This window comes from Sebastes umbrosus, chromosome 18 (assembly GCF_015220745.1).
Source record: "Sebastes umbrosus isolate fSebUmb1 chromosome 18, fSebUmb1.pri, whole genome shotgun sequence".
In the NCBI taxonomy this organism is placed as follows: domain Eukaryota; kingdom Metazoa; phylum Chordata; class Actinopteri; order Perciformes; family Sebastidae; genus Sebastes; species Sebastes umbrosus.
In genome coordinates, this window is record NC_051286.1 from 27116400 (window position 1) to 27141607 (window position 25208).

Consider the following 25208-nt stretch of genomic DNA (forward strand, 5'->3'; position numbering starts at 1 on the left):
TCTCATGACTCAAGTTAACGTTACAACTGCAGAGAAATGCAATCCTGTCAGCTCCTTCAATTTCTACATCGTCCTATGTTCTGTCAGATCGGTATATAGAAAAAGAGTCACGGTTGAATGGCGCTGTCCGGTATTCCAGGATTTAGCCACGGACATTACAGTTCCTGATATCCCGATTATATATTGGAAACTGATGCGGGCACGGAGTTCATCCCGCGGCAGCCCATCATCCAACGCCCGCAAATTGCCGCTTGATTATAACCCCTAGTGACATCATCGGGGTTATTTAGGAGCTTGTCCAGAGCCACAGAACATATTATACGACTGTTTTCACAAGCTCACCATGCTCCTCATAATGAGGAACTGAACTCAATATGTAAAATCTCTTTAAGGAAGTATTTCAGAATAAAGGTGAATAAATTAAAAGGGTTGCTACGTGACACGATTCTGGCTTCTTCTCCTAATTTGAACAAAAACATTTATAATGAATCACACTGTTGTAAACGCAGGGATTCAGTAGATGTTCTGTGAGGCCTGCCTTATTCAGTTCAATATTCTCTGTGGAAGAAAAGAAAGCAGCTCACATTCACCCAAACTGATCATTGCTCGGCTCCGTATGCTTTTCCAATTGGGTGCACCCAATCTGTATTTGCTGAAATATATCAACTGAAGCGTGCTGGCGATTTTTATCCCAAAATTGAGATGCACACATTGACACTTGCCATATGCAGTGCATCATACCAAAGCAATGATGGCGGCTATAGATCTCAGAATCACACAGCCTGAAAGTGGCCATCCTGTGGAGAATACTACTGTACATAAAACATGTTAGTGCAGGGCACTCTCCCATTAATGGGAGGTATTACTGCGCAGTAAAGGGTTAAGTGAGGACAAGAGGTGTGCAAACAGATTTGTAATAAATAAGCATCGAGCAAGTGCAGTCACTTTAACCCATCCTGTGTCAACGAGTTGACCAATACAAATCATTGCGACCAGCTCATTATCATAAACATCACAAGGCTGCAGAGTGATGACAATGTAGCCCATTAACACTTAATATCCTGGTCAATTGTTTTCCCACTAACAAAAATGGCTCCCATTCAAAAGAGAGACGACAGCGGACGATGGCATGGTAGGTCATTCCCTGAGCCTTTAGAAGATGGAAATCACTCTCCTCCATTGCATATAAATAAATCTTCTCCCAAAAAACCTGCAGGCTCATAAAATCAATGAATAAATGCAACTTTACTCGCTATGGAAATTTAGTAAAAAAAAAAAAAATCACAGCTTTTTAAAAAAAAAGTCTGTTTGCAATTCATTTGAGAGGTTTATCTTATGCATGCGTCTTCATCAAATCATCCAGCCCTGTCGAACAGCAGTTCGTGAAATAGACACGATACAACCAATTTCACATTTTTTTCATGATGGTCAGCACAAAATCAATTCGCAGCGGTTAACTAGAAGGACTTTCGCCCAGGACAAACCGCTTTTTGTGTCCCGTGTGAAACCCGAAGTCAAAGTTGATGTATTTGTCACGTAACCTCCGTACTGAAGTTATAGCACTTCCGGTTTAATTTAAACCCAAACCGCGACTTTTTCCTAAAGCTAACTAAGTTGATCTTTTCCTAAGCCTAACCAAGTTGATATTTTTCTAAGCCTAACTAAGTAGTTCTGTTGCCTAAACCTAACCAAGTCAATATTTTCCTAAACCTAACCAAGTTGATCTTTTCCTAAGCCTAACCAAGTTGATCTTTACCTAAACCTAACCAAGTTGATCTTTTCCTAAACGTAACCAAATTGATCTTTTCCTAAACCTAACCAAGTTGATCTTTTCCTAAGCCTAACTGAGTAGTTCTGTTGCCTAAAGCCTAACCAAGTTGATCTTTTCCTAAACCTAACTAAGTAGTTTTGTTGCCTAACCCTAACCAGTTGATCTTTCCCTAAACCTAACCAAGTTGATCTTTTCCTAAGCTTAGCTGAGTAGTTCTGTTGCCTAAACCTAACCAAGTTGATCTTTTCCTAAACCTAACCAAGTTGATCTTTTTCTAAGCCGAACTGAGTAGTTTTGTTACCTAAACCTAACCAAGTCTAAACCTAACCAAGTTGATCTTTTCCTTAGCCTAACTAAGTGGTTTTGTTGCCTAAACCTAACCAAGCTGATCTTTTCTTAAGCTTGACTAAGTGTTTTTGTTGCCTAAACCTAACTTAGTCGACCTTTTCCTAAACCTAACTAAGTAGTTTGAAAAAGCACGAAAAACCGTTGTTGAAAGTCGTGCTGAGCGTCACAAAAAAGAGGAAAGATTTGTGTCTATGTACATGAATCAAATAGATTACATTTTGTGACTATTTCACAAACTGCTGTGAGACTGTTGAGTTATCCTAGAAACATGCTGAAAATACTGAAGAATGTTAGAAAATATTGGACAAAAATGTTTTGTAAAATGAAAGTACAAGTTCTAAAGCTTTATGAGCATATATTAGTTACTGATGTACCTCAGATCATCCAATGCTCTCCCCATATTGTTTAGCTAAAAGCCTAAATCACGATATTCTAATATGGACCTCTGAATGCAAACAAATGGACATCCATTGTCTAATTATAACTATTATGACAGACATTACACGACTCTTCATTAATAGGACTAAAAGCTCATATTAATACACTCTGGTAGAATATTATCAATGTGTGAAAGCAGCATCTTTGTAGTGCCGGAGCGTATCCAGGGCCCACGCCATCGCTTCCACGGCTGCTTTGCTCATTTGTTCAACTTACTTAGTAGGGGCCACTTAAGGGAGAACATAATATCAAATGGGCTTAGTCAGCAAGCTAGCAAATGATCATTGCACAAAACATCTCTGCAAGGCAAACAAACAGGTCCCTCTAATGATTTCACATAAAGCCATTTATATATTTCTAAATGAGCCGGGGTCACACACGACCTCTTTCCTATGCTATTGACTATACGAGCGGTAATGTGGTACAGGGGAAACGGTCACGGCGTGCTGGTTTTTACTTGTTTATATATTTTTACATCAGTGTACCCATCAATACGACACCTACTCTGTGTATTGTTAATGCTTTCCATTCACTCTCATCAATATGATGTCTTTACCAGGGCTGTGACTTCTACCCCCCGTCTCCGTCTTCATCACACCTGTGAAAACACTTCCATTGGACCAGACGGGGGCTTGTGTGGGCCAATGGGACATTAAAAGCATTTTTCTTTTATAGTGTTACATAACATTGCTTACAGCAGTTCTTATCATTGTAAATGTAGATTACATTTACAAAACAGGCCTTCATTTTTTAACAAACTTTCTTTTATCCTCAGTATATTCATTTTACAGCTTTGTTGTTATTATAGATATTGACCCTCCCAAAGCCTGATTCTAGCATTATGTAGTGCTTTTATTATAGAATTGATACTCATTATGTCCGTATAAGCAACACTATTACTGCTATGAATAATATGTGATGTAGGCGATGAATTAGTATTCATATTAGTAATATTTCTAATATGTTGATCATCTCAATATCTGTATAAATAATGACTACACAGCTATCTGAACATGTCAAAAAAGGAATCAAAAGCTTTTCCTATATTTTAAAGGTGCTAAATGCAAAATTGGGAGCATTCCTATTGCCTCCCCATGGCTCTCAACATGGCGGCGGCTCGCAACTAACGGCAAAGAACGTTTATAGCCAAGAATTGAAAGTCAATTGGTCGTTCCATTGCAACATCAGCGCCCAGCAGCAAAGCTATACGCTTCCGCCATTTTGGACTGAAAGCGACTACCGGAAGCCAGTAAAACGTCCGCCTAAAAAGTGCCATACAAAAGAAAAACAAAATCATTTCTATTCTGTTGTCATATTCTACCAAAATGGTCTGTGATGAACAATAAAATATTAGAAAATAAGCGTTTTCAGTCCAAAATGGAGGCAGATTTGTCTCTTTGCTTCTATACTCTTTGACTAAGGGACTCGCTGCTCCACTCAGCTGGCAGTTGAAGAGGTAACGTATCCACCTGACTGGTTTCTGCTTTTCTGCGTGCTGTGTCAAACAGGAAACAACATGGCTGCCTGCTCGTAAACTTTCTGTTATTTCGTCTAAACAATCCACCAAAATCTACTTCTGAAAACATTTTAAGAGAGAAATAGGCCATGATGCCACAACTGAATCTGGTTTCATTTTAGAACTACATCGCCTAGTTTCACAGCTTGGTCCAAGTTTCGTGAGCCGGACGTGTCGCGCTGGATGGGCTCATTTGCATAAAGGACTGTTCCAACCTTTTCATTTTGAAAGAGCAATGGCCAATGAGGAAACTCCAACACTCGGCTGACCAATCATGTAACTTCATCACTCACTCAGTGACAGACTTTTGCGTTTGTATTGCCAGGGATCTGCGGCGATGTCGGCAACCCACCCGACCCGTCTTGAAACACGGACAAAGTAGTCTAACGCACCCGCGAGTCAGAGGGTGCAAGGGCCGGTGCGCGCCGGCTGAGGTGGGATCCCGGCCCAGCGGGGACGGGCTCACCACAGTAAAGTGGTATCAGTGCCGTTGTATCGGAGCCGTTTTGCGAGTACGAGTACATGAGCACAGTATCGGACACGATACCCGATACTGGTATCGGTATCGGTGCATCCCTAATCCCAACATCTGTAGAAATCATGACTACAAAGCTATCTTAAATACCAGTGGAACGGTTCGGTTCATATCATGGTTTTGGGGTCACGGTTTTCGGTTCGGTTCGGTACATTTATGTTACAGCGAGGAGGTCATGTTCTGATTTCAATATGCTTTTCATTTATTTGGCAAAAATAAGTTAATAAATGTTTGCCTTAACAAAAGTATGGCTTCCATAAGGAACATAAACACTAAAGAATAGGTTTTCTACAGTGCAGCTAAATGCAGCTTTATTATATTCATATAAATATGATGAAGCTATAAACTAACATTGAAGCATAAGCTCAACCAGAACCATGCTATAAAACGTAGCTTTTTATCTCCCACTTATTCAACACTGGCTCATTGATCATAATTCTTATTATAACAGTTAAGGCACTCAAATACTGACATATTGTCCATAAGAAAAAATAAATTACAAAAATAAAATCACAAATGTCTTTAATGTAAATGTAATGTTCCATCTTAAGGCTGTTGGTCAATCCTCAACTGCTGCTAATGCTAGTTTCTACAGGGCAGGCACAACAGACTAACATTCACACGTGAAGGCTCATGCTCTTTGACCATATGCTTTAATTCTGTATTGTTTATGATGGAGTGAGGTCGTATATGCATTGATAAACACTCTTATAGCATTAGATATTACTTTGGCACAATGTGAATCTGCAGTAGGAGGCTGTCTGAACGTTGTGGGGAAACGGACTCTCCATCCAGTCTGCTTTTGTTTCGCTCCGCTGATCGACACATTCGGTTGATGCCGTTGTAATTAAATGTTTCCAGTGTCCACATATAAAACCGACTTCAGTTGAACAGTGTCGGCGTACAGTTTGACACAAATCGTTGTCAGTTTAGCTCGACTATCATGAGCAACTGGCCGCTACAGCGCTGATATCATTCCTGGTGTGCTGCCAAAACTTTCCGGGTAAAACTCACGCTCCAGAGTTTCTGTTCCGGGAGTGCGAGTAGTCGACATAAACAGCTGTTTGGGTAACGGCGAACCGAAAGGATGTTGCGGACCGAACCGAACGGTTCGGGTCAAATACACAAACCGTTCCACCCCTAATCTTAACATGTTCGCATGGCTATCAACATGGCGGCGGCTGACTTTTTTTTCTTGTGAAGTTATGACTTTATTCTCGTAATATTATGACTTTTTTTTCTTGTGAAGTTATGACTTTATTCTTGTAATATTACAACTTTTTTTTCTCGTAAAGTTATGACTTTATTCTCGTAATATTACAACTTTTTTTCTTGTGAAGTTATGACAATATTCTCGTAATACTACGACTTTTTTCTCGTAATGTTACAACTTTTTTCACGTAATATAATGATTTTATTCTGGAAGTCTCCGATTTTTTTCCCTTCAATGTGGCCCTAAACCTCTGTAGTACATTTGCACTTGGGCCCTCACTGCATTAGACTTATATACTATATACTTACTTACTATATACTCATCACAATGCTCAAATGTTTTGTGGCTCCAGACAGATTATTTTTTTTTCTTGTGTCTAAAATGTCTCCTTTGATAGTAAAGCTTGCTGACCCCTGGTATAGACCTATGTGTAGACACATTCCACATTTTTTCATGTTCAGCTGACCACCTGTGCACGGTGTCTTTGAAGGTTACACAAATAATTACTTAGAATTAATTATCTCGTAGTGTATTAACACTGTCACTGTTCTTTCCTTTAAACAGTTCTTTCCAGGAACTTTCCTATGATATGATTTCGACGGTTAAATATGGGACTCGTAAAGTAAAGTGTTAAAGGGAGACCTAAAACATTTTTCCTGCATCAGCTCCTGAGAGCAAGTCGTTTATGGTGAGAAGAGCAATAAAGAGGTACTAAACCAGAATGAAACTTTGCAGAGACACCATTATTGCTCATGAAATTAATGAATTGCTTATATACTGTGTATATATATATATATATATATACATACTGTGTATGTATATACAGACGTAGGCAAAGTTGTTGGTACCCTTCCGTTAAAGAGAGAAAATCCCACAATGGTCACTGAAATAACTTGAAACTGACAAAAGTAATAATAAATAAAAATTTACTGAAAATGAACTAATGAAAATCAGCTGTTGCTTTTGAATTGTGGTTCAACAGAATCATTTTAAAAAACAAACTAATGAAACTGACCTGGACAAAAAATGATGGTACCCCTAGAAAAGATGTAAAATAATGTGACCATAGGGACATGTTAAACTAAGGTGTGTCCTGTAAATAGCATCACAGGTATCTTCAAACTTGTAATCAGTCAGTCTGCCTATTTAAAGGGTGAAAAGTAGTCACTGTGCTGTTTGGTGTCATGGTGTGTACCACACTGAACATGGACCACAGAAAGCTAAGGAGAGAGTTGTCTCAGGAGATCAGAAAGAACATTATAGACCTTCATGTTAAAGGTAAAGGCTATAAGACCATCTCCAAGCAACTTGATGTTCCTGTGACTACAGCTGCACATATTATTCAGAAGTTTAAGGTCCATGGGACTGTAGCCAACCTCCCTGGACGTGGCCGCAAGGGGAAAATTGATGACATATTGAAGAGACGGATAATACGAATGGTAACCAAAGAGCCCAGAACAACTTCCAAAGAGATTAGAGGTGAACTCCAAGGTCAAGGTACATCAGTGTCAGATTGCACCATCCGTCACTGTTTGAGCCAAAGTGGACTTAATGGAAGACAACCGAGGAGGACACCAAATCATAAAAAAGCGAGACTGGAATTTTCCAAAATGCATATTGACAAGCCACAAAGCTTCTGGGAGAATGTCCTTTGGACAGATGAGACAAAATGGCAAGTCACATCAGCTCTATGTTCACAGACGCAAAAATGAAGCATCCAAAGAAAAGAACACTGTACCTAATGTGAAACATGGAGGAGGCTCGGTTATGTTATGGGGCTGCTTTGTTGCATCTGGCACAGGGTGTCTTGAATCTGTGCAGGGTGCAATGAAATCTCAAGACTATCAAGGCATTCTGGAGCGAAATGTGCTGCCCAGTGTCAGAAAGCTTGGTCTCAGTTGCAGGTCATGGGTCCTCAAACAGGATAATGACCCAAAACACAGCTAAAAACACCCAAGAATGGCTAAGAACAAAACATTGGACTATTCTGAAGTGGCCTTCTATGAGCCCTGATCTAAATCCTATTGAACATCTGTGGAAGGAGCTGAAACATGCATTCGGAGAAGGCACCCTTCAAACCTGAGACAGCTGGAGCAGTTTGCTCACGAGGAGTGGGCCAACATACCTGTCGACAGGTGCAGAAGTCTCATTGAGAGTTACAGAAATCACTTGATTGCAGTGATTGCCTCAAAAGGTTGTGCAACAAAATATTAAGTTAAGGGTACCATCATTTTTGTCTAGGCCAGTTTCATTAGTTTGTTTTTTTAAATGATTCTGCTGAACCATAATTCAAAAACAATATCTGATTTTCATTAGTTAATTTTCAGTGAATTTTTATTTATTATTACTTTTGTCAGTTTCAAGTTATTTCAGTGACCATTGTGGGTTTTTCTTTCTTTAACGGAAGGGTACCAACGATTTTGCCTACGTCTGTATATATATATATATATATATATATATATATATATTTTATATATTTCTTTAAAAAAGCTGTAAAAACCCACTGGGCTCTATCTGTCCAGCGACAGACAAAGTTAGCGACCAGCTGGGGAAACTTAGTGGAGCATTTAGCTGCTAAGAGCCTGATATTTCCCTCAGGAGTTGGTGGCAACTAAAGAGAAAATGATTCGCCAGGTGGCAGATGGACTCAAACACAACTCCAAATGAATGCTAATGCTCCGTGTGTGCTAGATGTGATGAATTCGCAAACTGTTGGCTAACAAGTTTGCTCTATTAACTTAAAAGATGATAATATATCATTGTTGTTTACAGCTTGTTTCCGCTGCCCCCAAGTGGTCAAATAATATAATGCTGTTCTTGTAAACAGACAAAAAGTTATGTTTACATTCAGTGTTACGCATTGATTGTGTCCTTGAGGTCGTCTCGATTGCATTTCCTTTCCTCATAAAACATTTGCAAAGCCAAATTATTTTAAATATGTTTACCTCCATGTTTTACTAGCTTGCGCCCTTCTTCTCCCCTGCCTTTGCTTGCAAAGTGGGGTGGAGAGCAGACCAGTGTCGGAGGAACGTAGTTTCTGGGATGGGGTTTCGGGGTGGAGAAGGCCGGTAAGGCATCGGGGGGCATGGAGGGATTTGTATTTGAGAAGGAGGAGTTCATAGGTGATGCAGGACTTTATTGGAAGCCAGTGAAGGTGGATGAGTGTTGGGGTGATGTGCTTCCAGGGCCTAGTGCAGGTGAGAACCCTGGCAGCTGAGTTCTGGACATACTGGAGCCTGTCCAGGGCTTTGCTGGGTACTCCATTACAGTAGTCCAGACGGGAGGTGATGATAAGGGTCCCTGCCACGGAGTCAGAGACTGATGGCCGGAGTCTGGAAATGTTTTTGAGGTAGTAGAAGGCGGATTTTGTGACGGATTTGATGTGTGACTGAAATGAAAGGGTGGAGTCCAGGGTGACGTGTGTCGTCGGCGTAGGAGTGGAAACTGAGACCATGGTGACGGATACTCTGACCATGTAGATGGTGAAGAGGAGGGGTCCAAGCACAGAACCTTGAGGCATGCCTTGGTTGACTGGGGCTGAGGAGGAGCTGGAGTCACTGATGGTGTAATATGGTCATTTTTGACTCTCCCAAATTACAAAATTTGAATTTTAACCATCAGAGTATGTAATACATAGAAAGGCAAACAAAATGACATATAGTCGTTAAGATTTTAATCTGTAACATGTTTATTTTGTTATGGTTTTCATTCTTACTAAATGTCATTACCACAATAATTACAATAATGTTCATTTTATATATCTAGCTTTTTGAATTTCTGTAATATTTTAAGACATTTAAATACATTTTTCATCAAGCTTTGTGTGTCATATAAATATTGATTTAAAAATAGGGGATTTCATGATTTTCTCCTCACCCTGAAAAATTTAGACAGTAACCACATATGTCAGTCTCCATACACAAAAAAATATAAAATATGTTGTCAAATAAAAATAAATAAGAGTGACTGTCCAGCTTATTTTTAAAGGGACTGTTCGTTCGTTTTTAAAATTTTTTAAGTGTTTTTATTGCCAATGTGTGAACAGGGTGTAACCTCTCAGCCTGTAGACTATTTTTAATGTGAACAATGCGGAACGTTTTTTTCGCGAAAATCTAACAGTTGTGACGTCATGCGTTTTCGCCAGTGCCTTTAATTTCAGCTCTGTTACATTGCTAACAGTGTGTAATGTAGCTAACGTTCGGTTAGAAATGGAGTCCGCTAACGCCAACAAACAACCAGCCCCCAGACTCCAAAATAAACTCCACGGAAGCACAAAACAAAACAAAGTTATATCTGGAGAAGCCCGTCTTGCTAAACAGGAAGGTGACGGACATCGGGGAGGAATTCTAGGATCAACATTGGCCGGGCCTTCGATTCATTGAGGGACCTTCTTTTGGTTTTGGGTATCAAAACGGACCCCGAGCTGGCAGAATTCCTATTGGACAACTAAGTTAACATTACTATCAAGCATGTGAAATATATAGTAATATTGTGGTTATAGCTGGCTAATGTTGCTAAAGTTATTCAACATGATGCCTCTCAATCACGTTCAGTCTCGTGTGTGTCACCTCGCTGTTTTGATTGATGCTCGCTTGAGTCTATGTAGTGCGAGCACGAGCAACAGGACGCTGACTGTCTTCGACTTAACGGCCACAGGTACCACTGTTAACAAGCAATTTCATATTCCTACATACAGCCCCTCTAACACTGTATATTTATCAAGCATATGACAATTTGAACATAAATCCCAAATTTCTGCTGGAACTTAAAAATGCCCGTAGTAGTTGCAGATACAAAATGGAGACTTGCTCATAGAAAAACAGCTCCGTAGCGCTACTGGAGGTCTAAAACTATACAGGGAGCCTTTAAGTTACTAACGTTTTAAAGGATGAATTAATAATTGTTAAAGGGACTGTTTGTAACTTCTTACACGTATAAATCATTGCGGGTCGGTGTGCCATGCGCGCTCGCGTGTGGCTACGCTGTTCAGACTCAGACTCCAACACAAACTAGATGGAAGCACCAAAACCTCTTGGTTGTATCTAGTGAAGCCCGTCTGTTAAACAGTGTTGGCCGCAGTCGGAGGATGCGGGGGAGACCGTAGCTTTGGTCTCCAGGACCGGAGTCTCTGCTGTACTCTGCTCCTCTGCCTGCTTGCCTTCATCCACACACCACGCTCCTTCTCGCTCTTTCGCTCCACTCTTACGTGCATGTGCGCACACTACACACTGCAGAAGAGTTAGTTTAGCTCTGAGAATATCTAGTGAATGTACAGTGGACGTTTGTGCAGAAATAACTGCTGCAGCTCCTCTGTTCCCTCCGGCCGCGGTCGGGAGGCTGAGGCAGGAAAAGCCAACACTAGGATCAGCAGTGATTCATGGAGAGACCTTCGTCTGGTCAGCTAACATTACTGCCAAGCAGCTGAAATATAGAGTGACATTGTGCTTTTAGCTGACGTGTGTCTCCTCACTGTTTTGGGCGATGCTCGTTCATGTCTATGTAAAGCGAGCACAAGCGCGAGCAACAGGATGCTGACTTTCGTTGACTTAACGGTCACAGGTGTCGCAGTTAACAAGTAATTTCTGATTCTTACAAACAGTCCCTTTAATGTAACAAAACATGCAACACTCATAACTGAATGAGCACTACATAAAGGGGGCATAAGTACGTTGGTTTATCTTATAGCCGTGGCCATGGCTCATAAGCCAGCAGAGGCCATATGTTTCTGGTGAGGCAGAAGCAATCAATGATGTTGTGAGTGGCTGTTTTTTCTTTATCTTTATGTTATTGGATGATATCGTGGTGAGGGACAGGATAGATGGGGGTCAGGGAGTGGAGGTCAAGCAACAAACACCGTGCACCTGGTTCACAGTTTTGTATCCTCTACCGAGCGGCTTTTGTTGATACAGGGCACGACCCACGGTGTCTTCAAGCACAGATCCGCTCCCCGCTGCTGTATGATTTCCATCAGTGATCCGCCCCAGCAGCCTGTATAGCGGCCGCTTCCTGCCCACTGGAAAATACCCATTTATTGCCTTATGCTCTCCATCCCACCCACATTGTCCATCTCCTGGTGTTGGCTGAAAACTCTCCAACCACCAACGCTTTGACCGACCGCCCAAATCCAGCCGGTTGATTCCTGGAATAAACTGGAATTGATGCAATGTCCTGTCACTGCTTTCTCCCTGTAGGCTGGACCCAGATCCCTTTATCTCCCAACATTCTCCAGCTGTTTGACCCTGCTGGGCTCCTGTTTGTCCCTGCCTGTGTGGCTGAGCTGAGCGATGAAGATCCCTCTGTGGTACCTGGTGGTGCTGCTGGCGTGTCTCTTCACCCCTGGACGCAGCGACTGCCAGGGGGAATGTGTGGCCTGCGGCGGCCTGCTCCTGCAGCAGCAGCAGCTGCAGCAAGCTTTCAACACCATGGTGAGTACGTGTGTGTGTGTGTGTGTGTGTGTGTGTGTGTCACTGCTGATAAGAGCATCCATCTTCTCAACACTGTATTGTGTGTGTCAATATATACAGCAGCACCCTGATAGGTGTGTTTGCCTGTGTATATGGGAGTTAAAATGAGGTTTGGATGATGTGATTATATTGTTTTTCTCTTGCAATGAAATTGTGATTTTCGAAGCACTCAACCAAAGTGTTTTGCGAATAATTCATTAGTTTCATTTTATTTTGGGGGCATCATAGTGGTCGAGGGGCTAAAACGCACACCAAGGAAACACTTTCTGTCAATTAAAGGCAAAAAGCCTCTCCGCAAAAATTATTTTCAGATTCTAAACTAGGAAGGAAGAGAAAAAATAAAAAGAAGAAATAGTAATAGTAATAATAATATAAAAAAGTTTCCCTGATGATGGCACTAGAGGAAAAGTGGGTGTTTCAAAGTTGTTACAATTCATTGTGCGGGGGAAATGACGGTCTCTTAAGATTTTGTTACTAAAAAACAAAAATGTCAACCTCATGGTGGCGCTACAGGAAAAGTCAGGGGATCCCCAAAGTCAGTAAGCTTAATTGTCTGGTCTGACCAGTGATGAACCATGTAGTCTAGCTAAAACGAAACAATACACAAATACAAAGGTGTTATTTTTCTGAGCTCCTCAACAGTTGGCATGTCGGAGATACATTTCAACCGGACAAATTTGGTGTTCTTTCTGTCTCATAGTGGAAGTGGATTATTTGCATGTAGGGATGTCCAGAATTAACCTTTTAACCATTAACCGACATTAAGCATTTTAACCGATTAACGCTATCGGTTAAAATGGTTCAAAGAAATGTTAATAATTAACTCAAAAGCTGAGCGGCTCAGAGGAGCGGCTCGTCTCTTTAACGATGAAAAGCTGGTCCACCTTAACAGTCCACCTTAAGAGGCAGAGCCGGAGTTGAAGGATACAGGAAGTTGGCTCCGGTCTCTAGCTTGCTAGAGAGGAGCGGAGGAGTTGTAGTTTCATAGCATTTATTCACCGACAAATAAACTACACACACTGCTACACCTACGTTCACAGCTAGAACGCCACCAACAACCTCACACTCACTGCCAACACACACACACGGTCTGTTGGAAACTCACTAAAGTTACGCAGACTGCGTGTGCGGCGGCGAGAACGAAGCCTCCGGCAACGCTAGAGCTGCTAACACTGTTTGTTGGACACTCGCTAAAGTTACACCGGGCAGACAGAGTGTCGTTACGCCGGGCAGACACACAGCTGACAACCTGCTAAACTAAACTAAATGTGTGGTGGAGACTTTTACTGGGAAAGTGGCTGCATGTCCGCGACACTACACGCAGCATCGTAGCTGCTAAGTTAACGCTCCCTGACGGTGAACTGGAGACTCCCGTCAACCAATATCTGTTGTGCTCCTGCAGCTGGTACACCACTGCATGCGAGGCACAAATCTTGCCGGTTAACGGTTAATAATCGGTTAACGAGGGTCGGTTATCGGTTAAGAACATTTTTCAAAACGAGCATCCCTATTTGCATGTGTAAGTATCTGCAGCACTCGTGCAATGCTTCGAGACCAACATGAAGGTCCTCTGCAGCCTCTGCGCTGAGAGAACGCGATTGCTCTCCGGACTCAAACCCCCCAAACTTCAGTGCGCCACACAATCTCATTTTCAAACCACCACGAGACACAGTGGGTAAAAATAGTCGGCGGGCGTCCATGAATAGCTGTAGAACGGCTAATTTAGCTGATAATGATGCAGAGAAAGACAGCTGGGACCTTTTTGGGAGTTGTAATAGAACTCTGTAATTGACTGCTGCTCAGTATCATCAGCCCAGGCTTACATCGGTGACTGACACATTTTATCAGCTCCTCATTGTGTTAGCCGCTTCCCCATTGAGCCACAGATGGAATCCACTGAGCAATTCCATTGTTTCCCACTCCAGACTGAAAGAGTGTGTGTGAAGCCGCCGTGTGTTTGTTATAATGTCAGGACCCACTGATTTATCGGCACGCACACCTACACACTCGTGGACGCGTCCGTACACACATCAGGTGTTTTTTTCATAGTGTCATCCCTTCCACTGGCTACACTCATTGTGTAATGCTAATCTTAAAGGTAAATGCCAGCTTCTCTTTACATTTGTGCTACTCATCCGTGCTACAGTTATTATTTACATCATTCTGAGCAGCTTCTGCATATTGTCTTTTGTATACATATAAAAATCAGGATTAATTTATTGGCAACACTAAGGTAAAGTGGGAAAGGAAAAAAAAGGATCGATGGTGGCGGCATTACAGGCTGTTCTCATACACCATTCCTAGTTATACCTACGAAAAAGTAATGCACTGTAATTTATATATATCCCACAAAATAAATTTGTATGTAATCCAAGTAATTGTGAACCAAGAAATATAAAGAGCGACAAACGCCATGTAGGCAGGAGGTCGGGGTGGATGGGTGGGTCAAAAACCTTCGCCTAGGAGACCGGTGTTCGTACCCCATGTGAAACCAGAAGTCAGCGTTGATTTATTTGTCATAAAACTTCTGTTCTTATGTGACGCCACTTCTGGAGTTATTCACAACCTTTTCCTAAATGTAACTAAGTATTTTTGTCAAGTTACATCACTTCCGGTGTTATTCTAACCCAAACCACAATCTTTTCCTAAACCTAACTAGTTAGTTTTGTTACCTAAACCTAACTAAGTTGATATTTTCCTAAACCTAATTAGTTTTATCTTGAAAAGACTGGAGCGGAAATTGACACGTGCGTCACGTGTTGCTGGACCTTTGTAGGAAAACCCACAAGAAATGTGTGAGAAATCATACGAACCGTTGTGTTTAGGTGACCCAATTGGTGAGAGCTGGAGTCTAGGGACACTCAAGTATGAGACATGAGGTAACCAGATGTTTACGACAAAAAAGAGACTTTATTTTAGGTGAACTTCCCCTTAAATGACATAGACAGGTTTGCACATGCATTTACTCATTGTACTCATAATTATCAACTCAAAGCCTGATAATATATAAACACATACAATATTCCACTTTAACATGGGACTACCGTCATAAAGTGAAAAGATAAAGACACTTGATGAAGACAGGGGAACAGGTCTGGCTGGTCGCAGGGCAAACAAAGTAATGTCCTTCCTCCTCCCCTCCCAGTTATAGGAGCACTGATCGTGTGCAGATTGAGCTCACCTGTGTCTAGTTGCCTCTAAACAGCACAGGTGGCTCCTCTCAGAGCTCATCAGGGTTATGGCAGACATGAAACCTAACTAAGTAGTTTTGTTGCCTAAACCTAACCATGTCGATCTTTTCCTAAACTTAAGTAGTTTTGTTGCCTAAACCTAACCAAGTCAATCTTTTCCTAAACCTAATTAAGCAGTTTTGTTGCCTATACCTAACCAAGTCAATCCTTTACTAAACCTAAGTAGTTTTGTTGCCTAGACCTAACCAAGTCGATCTTTTCCTAAACCTAAGTAGTTTTGTTGCCTAGACCTAACCAAGTCGATCTTTTCCTAAACCTAAGTAGTTTTGTTGCCTAAACCTAACCAAGTCAATCTTTTCCTAAACCCTAATTAAGTAGTTTTGTTGCCTATACCTAACCAAATCAATCTTTTCCTAAACCTAAGTAGTTTTGTTGCCTAAACCTAACCAAGTCAATCTTTTCCTAAACCTAATTAAGTAGTTTTGTTGCCTATACCTAACCAAGTCAATCCTTTACTAAACCTAAGTAGTTTTGTTGCCTAGACCTAACCAAGTCGATCTTTTCCTAAACCTAAGTAGTTTTGTTGCCTAGACCTAACCAAGTCGATCTTTTCCTAAACCTAAGTAGTTTTGTTGCCTAAACCTAACCAAGTCAATCTTTTCCTGAACCCAGTTAAGTAGTTTTGTTGCCTATACCTAACCAAGTCAATCTTTTCCTAAACCTAAGTAGTTTTGTTGCCTAGACCTAACCAAGTCGATCTTTTCCTAAACCTAAGTAGTTTTGTTGCCTAGACCTAACCAAGTCGATCTTTTCCTAAACCTAAGTAGTTTTGTTGCCTAAACCTAACCAAGTCAATCTTTTCCTAAACCCTAATTAAGTAGTTTTGTTGCCTATACCTAACCAAGTCAATCTTTTCCTAAACCTAAGTAGTTTTGTTGCCTAAACCTAACCAAGTCAATCTTTTCCTAAACCTAATTAAGTAGTTTTGTTGCCTATACCTAACCAAGTCAATCTTTTCCTAAACCTAAGTAGTTTTGTTGCCTAAACCTAACCAAGTCAATATTTTCCTAAACCTAAGTAGTTTTATTTTTAAAAGACTGGAGTGGAAGTTGACACGTACGTTACATGTTGCTGGACATTAGTAGGAAAACGCACAAAAAATTAGAAATAATTTTTCGTAAGAAATCATAAAATATTTGTTTGAGGATACGTTGAGCACTAACATGGCCATCAACCATCAGTCATGTGTACAGATTCCTGGATGGCACAAAGGGGGTGGCCAGTTAGATTTCAAGTGTGACCCTTACCACTCTTCTGGTTCTGTTTGTTGACCTTAACCCAACATCAACCCAATCCTTTTGTGTTTTAATAACTTTATTTGACGGATGGCAGAATATGTGATAAAGGTCCCCAGCCAGAATTGAACCGGGAATGATGTGAGTAGTCTAACCTTGACAATATATTTAAGTATCAACCCTTAACCATAGTCTCCTGACAAAATAAAGCCTTTGAAGCATCCTCACTATGCAGAATTCTCACATCCTCTTCATCCTCTGGCCCTCACAAGTATATAAATACATGACTGCGTGTGCACACACATACACACACTCATCTCCTCTCACTCATAAACTCCTTTAGATTGCTCCATTGATCTGACGTGGAGAATCCCGTGGTGTGCTCATTTCATTTACGATGGATAATTAATTTCCGTTGATAGATTCACAGCGGAACTCCCTCTCCTCTCATTCCTTTGATGTGAGCAGGTTTTCTGATAACAATGCAATTTATCTCGTTTGTGCGCGATTTGACGAGTAAATGGGATTTGCGTCTTACCTCAAACTGAAATTTAACTCAGAGGGCACGGGAGTTTAAAAAAGGGAGAAAGGAGAGTGCTTAAGTCTCTGTAGCGTGGCAGCCGTAGCCTATTTGCTCCGTCTGAAAAGGTAATGCACCGTGGTTTTCCACATTCACAGAGTATAAATTATATATTCAGTCTAAGTTGAAGTGAGTCAGCAGGTTAAATATCAGGGCAAAAATGATTTTCAGGTAATAAAACGTGAAAAAGTAGAAAGTATTTTGACCAAAGAAAAAACAAAGAACTTGAAAATGTTCTTCATATGTCCTTACCTCTGTACCGGTATAGTCCTGCGAGTGTTCAGGCACGAAGCCCAACTGTCAGGTGTGATGATAATAAGACAGGAAGGTCATTAAAACTGCACAGAGAGTCTATATAAAAAGTTCAATTCCAAATATATATCATTTTAAGAGCAAATATATCATTACCAGAAGTTGAAGAGCCAATCTGGGAAAAAAAATTGGACATAATTTACCTGCTGTCCTTCAAACTGATTTGTAATTTCCTCCAATTCTGTGCTGTCAATCATTTTGCAGAAAGTAGATGTCACATTTATCAAATGATGGACGTCTCATGACTTTCCATACACGCCCCAACACAGCGGGGACAAAGCCCATTAAACTCCCAGGACACACAAGCTGTCTAGGTCAAGAGACTGCTTTCTCTGCCTGGGTCTGGTTGTAGCCTGCAGCAAAGTTTTAAGGTTAAAAAAAGAAGTGTGATTGCCATAAATAATATGCTGACCTTGGACAATATGTTTATAAACCTCAAGTTGATGCAAAGATGAAGAAGTATGAAGTTTTTTAAGAGCCCTTAACGTCACCTATCCTCCCTGATTGACGGAAGTCGGAGTGTTTTTAAAGCTGCACTAATCAATATTTTTATGAGAAATGGTTCTAATGTGTAATTTGAAAGGGTTGCTCGTAATGACGAACCCACTGAGAATTAATAACCAACTCTGCAATTTCCCTCAGCTCTACGCAGCATTTTAGCATCTTTCAGCAAATTGTTTTGGTTTTCCAGTCCGCAACTTTTGGTTCAGTCTCACAGCTCTCATCAACCCCACTTCTCAACAGGCAGCTGTTTTTATCAGTAATGTTCTGACAGATCCACTGTATGCTACCTTCACTGCAAAGTTAGCGACTAGATAGTAAACCTAAGCCGCATTTCCATTTCCACAGCACGGCTCGACTCGACTCGCTTGGAACCAACCGTTGTTTTTTGGGTGTCCATTAGCAAAAGATGTGGATAGTACCTGACTTTTTCTGGTATCACCTCGGTTAAGGGTTCAAATGATTTGAGCCGATACCAGAAGCTTGAGTTAAAACACTACAAATCAGTGGTTGGTCAGTGAGAATGGTCACTAGCACAACACGGAACATCCTGCACCAACCCGCCATTTTAAATAGCCGAGCTACCTTCAATAGCGACCACAATTTGTTTATTCACTTGACCAAGATTTTTTTTTTAAATGGCGGCCCACAAAATCCACTATGTACATTTTACCGCACAACTGACGAAGTGCAGAAGTTCTTCTGTTCGGTTCGGTTGGTTCGATGTCACGGCAATTTCGAAAACAAAAAAGGTGCAGCTGTTTTCTCTTCGGTTGCACTTTGAAAGGTCAGCAGCAACCGAGGTCAAAGTTGAAATAATTTGAACTTTGAGCGCAGCGCTCGATGGTGCTGTGCCACGCCGAGGGCAGTGCTTCCGCCTAGTCGGGCGGCACCGCTCTCTCCATAAGAAAACTATAGCACAGCCAGCGCAGAGTGATTTTGCTGCTAATCATGTGTGGGCGGTTTTAAGGTCCAGACACACCAACCCAACATCAAGAACTAGCAGCGATGAAGGCCTGAACCCTCCGTCGCCTCACGTCGCCTTTGTCTTGGCCGACAAGTTGCACTTGAACACACCGCAAAGACTAGAGCCGACGGCCAGTTAGCACGTACGTTTTGAACCTGCCTGAGAGGAAATAACTCTCCAGACCAGCAGGCGGCGGTAGTCTGCATTCAACAAAGGAAACCGGAAGACCGAGGACGGCGGATATACAAGCCGTTATTATGATTCGCGCATGAAACAAAGCGGCGTTTGTCGACCATTTTCACACCACTCTAACTCACCACTTAGCTTCATTCCAGATGTTCATGTCGCTGTGAAAATATCCGTGTGTTGGAACAACCAGATGAGATGAAGATGAAAAATGAGAAGAGCCTTCAGTGTTTGCCCTCTAGACTTTGCTCGTCGGCTAGCTTTCCTCACGTCCGTTTCTCTTCTCGTGCACTGATTCGTTTAAGCTGAACAGCAAATCAGAGTGATTTCTCTCACCGACGAACTCCGCCGCCGATTCAACATGCTGAAAAACCTCCGACTTGGCCAGACTAGAGCCGACAGGGCGGGACGCACCGCAAAAACTAGGCCGACAGACGCTCACCGACTGTGGTCTCGGTGTGTTGGGGCCTCAAGGCCCCATGTTGCTGCCTGTGGAGATTTATCTATTTAAATGATGTGTCAATGCCTTCCATTGTGTTGCCATACTGAGAAAGAATCAATACTCTCAAATTAAACACCAAGAGGCTCAGCAGGCTAATTAAAGAGCAGGTAAATCAATGGGTTAGGTCTTAGAACTGGTTGCCACCAGTGCCATAGCTAGAAACTGTTTCACCCCGAGTAAACTCAAATTTAGAATTTTTGATTGGATTAATAAATTAGCATTTAACACACCCCTCATCTTCTCCCTCTGCAGGTGTGTTTGTTGGAGTGTGAGGGTCACGTCTCCTCTTCACTCACATGGGAGGTGTGTAAACGTGCCGTCAAGCTGTCGCACCATCCCACGCTCTCTGAGGGAGGCGCTCTGTTCAAGAGAACGGGAGGGGAGCTGGAGCTGACCTCTCTCGACCTGAACTCTGACAGCGAACTACTGCAGTCTGCAGCCGCAGAGCGCTTCCAGGAGGGGGAGCAGGATGAGACGCCCTTCGAGCAGCGCAGCGTCCAGTATGACTCATCGCTGCTGGAATCCTCCGAGGAAGGGGAGGGCCTGCGGGGTCTGGATCTCAGTCTGGCAGACGAGGAGAGGAAGCCGAGGGAGGAGAGGAACGTGGGGAGCGACAGCCAGCTGGAAGGGGACGAGGACGGCGGCTCGGAGGCCGTCGCCTTGTTCAAACGCTTTGGCGGCTTTCAGAGGGGGCGCCACGGATACAGGAAGCTGATTGGCTCACCCATGAGGCCCTTACAAAAGCGCTACGGCGGGTTCATAGGCGTCCGGAAATCTGCCCGCAAATGGAACAGTCAGAAGCGGGTGAACCAGCTGCTCAGGCAGTACCTGGGCATGAGGAGCAGCCGCAGCGGCAGGTTCAACAACGTCCCCGTAACTCGGGTTTGGAGGCAAAACAAACTGTAACGTCTTTCCGTCGCTCTCGTTACCCCAGTTACCTCAGCCAATCACATTTTCAGCAGCTCACTCTGATTTGAAGTATGACGTCGCTCATTGTCATCAGAAGAACAGACTCCGCCATCTCGCTGCACCTCTCTTTGTGTCTCCTAGTAACGAGGAATGTTTTGACCGTGATGTCCTTCTTATTAAGCATATTTTCATGCCATTCTGTGAAATAAAAGAATTAGAGAAGTGCAATTGAATATATTTTTGTGTGTCGGTATATTAAAAAGGGGCCAAATGAGATTGGAAAACTGGTTCATTGCGAGCTTTTCAAAGGAGGTGAGACCCGAGGGCGTGATATTTAAAATCATGTTGAATACACTTTCATGCATGTGTGGATGGGACTGAAGTCATGGCTTCAGTGTTTTTTTGCACTCTGTAGTTTATGTTATGAGAGCTGTTACTAATGTCCAGTTCTCATGTAATGGACCTATGACATAGGTTTCCCCTTTTAAAATGGCATTTGGGAATTATTATTATTATTATTATTATTATTATTATTATTATTATTATTTGTTACGAAATAGGTTACCCTTTTTAAAATGGCATTTTGGGAATTATTATTATTATTATTATCATTATTATTATTATTATTATTATTATTTGTTACGACATAGGTTTCCCCTTTTAAAATGGCATTTGGGGATAATAATAATATATATATTATTATTATTATTTGTTATTGTTATTATTATTATTATTTGTTATGACATAGGTTTCCCCTTTTAAAATGGCATTTGAGAATTATTATTATTATTATTAGTAGTTATGACATAGGTATCCCATTTTAAAATGGCATTTGGGAATTATTATTATTATTATTATTTGTTATGATATAAGTTTCCCCTTTTAAAATGGAATTTTGGGAATTATTATTATTATTATTATTATTATTATAATCAAGAATCAAATTGCAAGTGGACCAGCACTGTGCTTTCACGATGGTTCAGTCAGATGGTTGGACAGCGCTGAAGCACACTGTTAATTACTGATATAAGAATCTAATTTTCTGCTTAAAGAACTTAATTAATTAAACACAATGGATGTAAAAGTGGTTTTCTGAACTTTACAACTCATCAAAAGTCTGCATTTCTCCTAAAAAAAAAAAAAAAAAGCCTAGTTCACGTTGCTTCAATCTGATTATTGGCAAAAAAAATATTTTTCCTTTCTATTATATTCTAATTTTGGCCATTTAGCGGGGTTAGGGACTGTTTCTCTTGCAGGAATGAGCAGCAGGTTGGCAGGCTCCCTCGGGCCCCTTTCAGTGGAACAATACTGCCCTCTAGTGTTTGAGGTATACTCAGAGACTGACTCGGGGTCCGTTTTGCCATGTCCTCAGTCATATCTGATGTAATTTGTTGGATTTTTCTGCAATAACAGTTAATTCAGAAATTAAGATAAGGTGTCTAACATATAAATACACTTCATTTATGGCTGATAATGACACGATATTCACAGGCAAACTAAAAGATCAGAACATTTCTAAAAACCAGAAAAATATTATTCCTCATTCTCCCATTATCAGTAGTGTCTGTATGACGGCTCATAGTTGATCATATTTACCAGCCATCTGAGGGACTGTACAAAAATGATTTGGGTGGGGAGGGGGGCTGAACCTTATATTTCACTTTTCAGAAAAGCAAAGCCATTTGCAGTGTTATTGATATTTTCTTTGGACCATCCTATTGACGAAAAAACTGCACCCTCCCTCCAATATCTCAAAACTGAATTAAGTGCAATTCATTTCACTACTAAAAGCTAAAGTAAGGCAAAGTGTATAGAATTGTGGGACAATGCAGTATATTTAATTTTAACTAGGGCTGTCAAAGTTAACGCAATAACATGTTAACGCAAATTCATTTTAACGCCACTTATTTCTTTAACGCATTAACACAACTTGCGATTTTTAGGTCGTAGTGGGCTCAGTTTTAAAGTTAGAGTGAAGATACTGGCATCATATGAAACTAAAAAATTCCATGTCATATTGTCAGGAAGGAGGCTAAATACATTTACACTAAATTTTGGAAAGGAAAAACTGGCATGGCCATTTTCAAAGGGGTCCTGTTGGGCTTGAGTTTGCCATGTTATGATTTGAGCATATTGTTTTATGCTAAATGCAGTACCTGTGAGGGTTTCTGGACAATATTTGTCATTCTTTTGTGTTGTTAATTGATTTCCAATAATAAATACATACATATATTTGCATAAAGCAGCATATTTACTCACTCCCACGTTGATAAGAGTATTAAATACTTACATTTTGAACTGATAAAAAATGTGATTAATTTGCAATTAATCTTGATTAACTATGGACAATCATAAGATTAATTGCGATTCAATATTTTAATGGATTGACAGCCCTAAATTGAATCCATAATGTGAGTTATATAAAAATGGTTTACTATAGCCATTGATGTGCACATTAGAATTATAAATTGCCATTTTTTTGACAAACTAATCAATGTTGAATACCACTCAATTAGAATTACAAAATAATTTGTTTACAGTCCCTAACTTACCCTGCAATTATAGAAACGAGGGAGCAAGTTAAAGTGATGCTAAGGAGGAACTCAGGAGTAAGGAGAAACTAATCCCCAGTCAGTTCTGTTCATGTCACTGTGGTCCAATTGTACGGAAGTGCACAAAGCTGGAAATTGGCAGGGCCACTGGGTGTGTATTGCACTGTAGGATGAGAAAGGAGGTCTAGATGAAACCAGCCCTGAAAACCACCGTCTTAATGCACCATTTAAGAGCAGAGGGATGTAAATGAACTGTGCATGTCAGCTGTGGTCATTATTATACAGAATAATGTGTTTCTGCTTGGGTGAAAAAAAAAATTGTTTTACCATCAAGATATTTTCCTCTACTTGCAGGTCACATCCGTTATTTTGCATCTTAATAGTGTTTAAGTGTTTACTAGTGTTTGGTTACGAGGTGTATTAATGTATGAGTGCGTGGGTGATTGCACAGAGTGGGACTGTGCACGTGCATGTGTACGTTTCTCTGTCAATCCAACACAACAAAAAAAAATGGAATTTGTGAATACGGTGTACATTTCAGACTACATTTCTAACATGATACCATTGTTCTGAGTCTTCATACAAAATGTGTATAGAGAAAACTACAATAAAATAGTTTGCTATTTCTTTTGTGGACTGTCATACAGAGGGGAAGAAAAAAAAAGAACAAATTCAAATTCTCAGTGCTTTTTAATTTGTGTTTGACAATATATTTCCTCTTTTTTTTTATTGCTATTACAAACTCATTTCCCTAATGCTAATCCCATCGCCATGACTCCATATAGCTTCACGGATAAAACCATTAACACTGGTCGTATGCCAACACACGGGCAGGAAGGAAACAGGAACTTGGTTTGAGTCGAACCAAATGTAGCTTATTCTTGTGAGTTTATATTCCGACAAAGTGCCAAAAAACATGAAAATTAAAAAAAAAACAATCTGCCCAGTACGCGGGCGGAACGAGACGATAAAAAAAGGTATAAAATACTTGTACGTAACTCAAAGCACACAATATAATGTACATCATAACCACTGTGTAACCACTGGAAGAGAGGGTTGGAATAAAGGAAACAGCCAAGTAGCAGTCTAATACAGTGGAGCTACAGGGGCAGTAACATGACCTTTGGATAAAAGTAGGAGAGTATTGTAGGCTTAGCACATCACATGGTCAAAGTCAGTCAACAGTTAGCACCATCGCAGACTTCAGTTTTTCAGGATCAAGTTACAAAGATACAGAAAAGTCCATTTGCGTTTCTTTAAGAAAACCCCCCCTAAGGTTGAGGCTACATCCACACTAGCACGTTCAAAATGATCTCGACGAGCATTTTAGCACCGTTTCAGAAATAGTCTCCGTCCATCCCAACCATAGACTGTATATATAAATTAACGATGCATCTCCACTTCCTCTATAGAAGTGAAGCCAAAATATCCCCATACGGTAGCTGCCATCTTGAGATTTTGTCTGAGCAGTAGTGATCGGGGTGGAGTTGAAGCCACGGTATCGAGGTCCGGCCCACACACCCGCCTGAGCCAATCACGAGCTGAGCACGGCCGCAGCTTGTTAGCATGAGCCACCTAGCTGCTACGTTAGCACCATGGTAGCTGTTTGGCTAGAAAGACACAACAACTAACAGAATATCTCTAAAACTACATTTATGATCATATTGACACATTCTATCAAACAGATTCATGACGATTATGGAAAGTTAAAGGTCCCATATCGTGCTCATTTTCAGGTTCATACTTGTATTTTGGGTTTCTACTAGAACATGTTTACATGCTGTAACGTTCAAACAACACATTCTTTTTTTCATACTGTCTGTCTGAATATAACTGTATTCACAGGAACATCAGAAACGCTCCGTTTTAGTGCATTTCAACGGAATGGCAATGGAATTGCGTTGCTAGGAAACAGCTTGGGTCCATGT

The 25208-nt window shown here is 41.0% G+C and overlaps 1 protein-coding gene and 1 long non-coding RNA gene across 2 annotated transcripts in view; one reads left to right on the forward strand and one right to left on the reverse strand.

The window, feature by feature from the left end:
• pnocb (prepronociceptin b) overlaps positions 1-20961 on the forward strand; it is a 33618-nt gene extending 12657 nt beyond the window's left edge. Inside the window, exons 2-3 of the mRNA XM_037751510.1 lie at positions 12013-12246; positions 20072-20961. Coding sequence (XP_037607438.1) covers positions 12106-12246; positions 20072-20725 — 795 coding nt within the window. The 5' untranslated portion in view covers positions 12013-12105 and the 3' untranslated portion in view covers positions 20726-20961. The remainder of the gene's footprint in view (positions 1-12012; positions 12247-20071) is intronic.
• LOC119477422 lies at positions 1934-25102 on the reverse strand. The gene is made up of 3 exons (XR_005204229.1): positions 24682-25102; positions 10994-11000; positions 1934-1946 (listed from the first exon to the last, which is right to left on the reverse strand). It is a non-coding gene; the product is annotated as an uncharacterized LOC119477422 (long non-coding RNA).
• Positions 25103-25208: the final 106 nt, after the last annotated feature.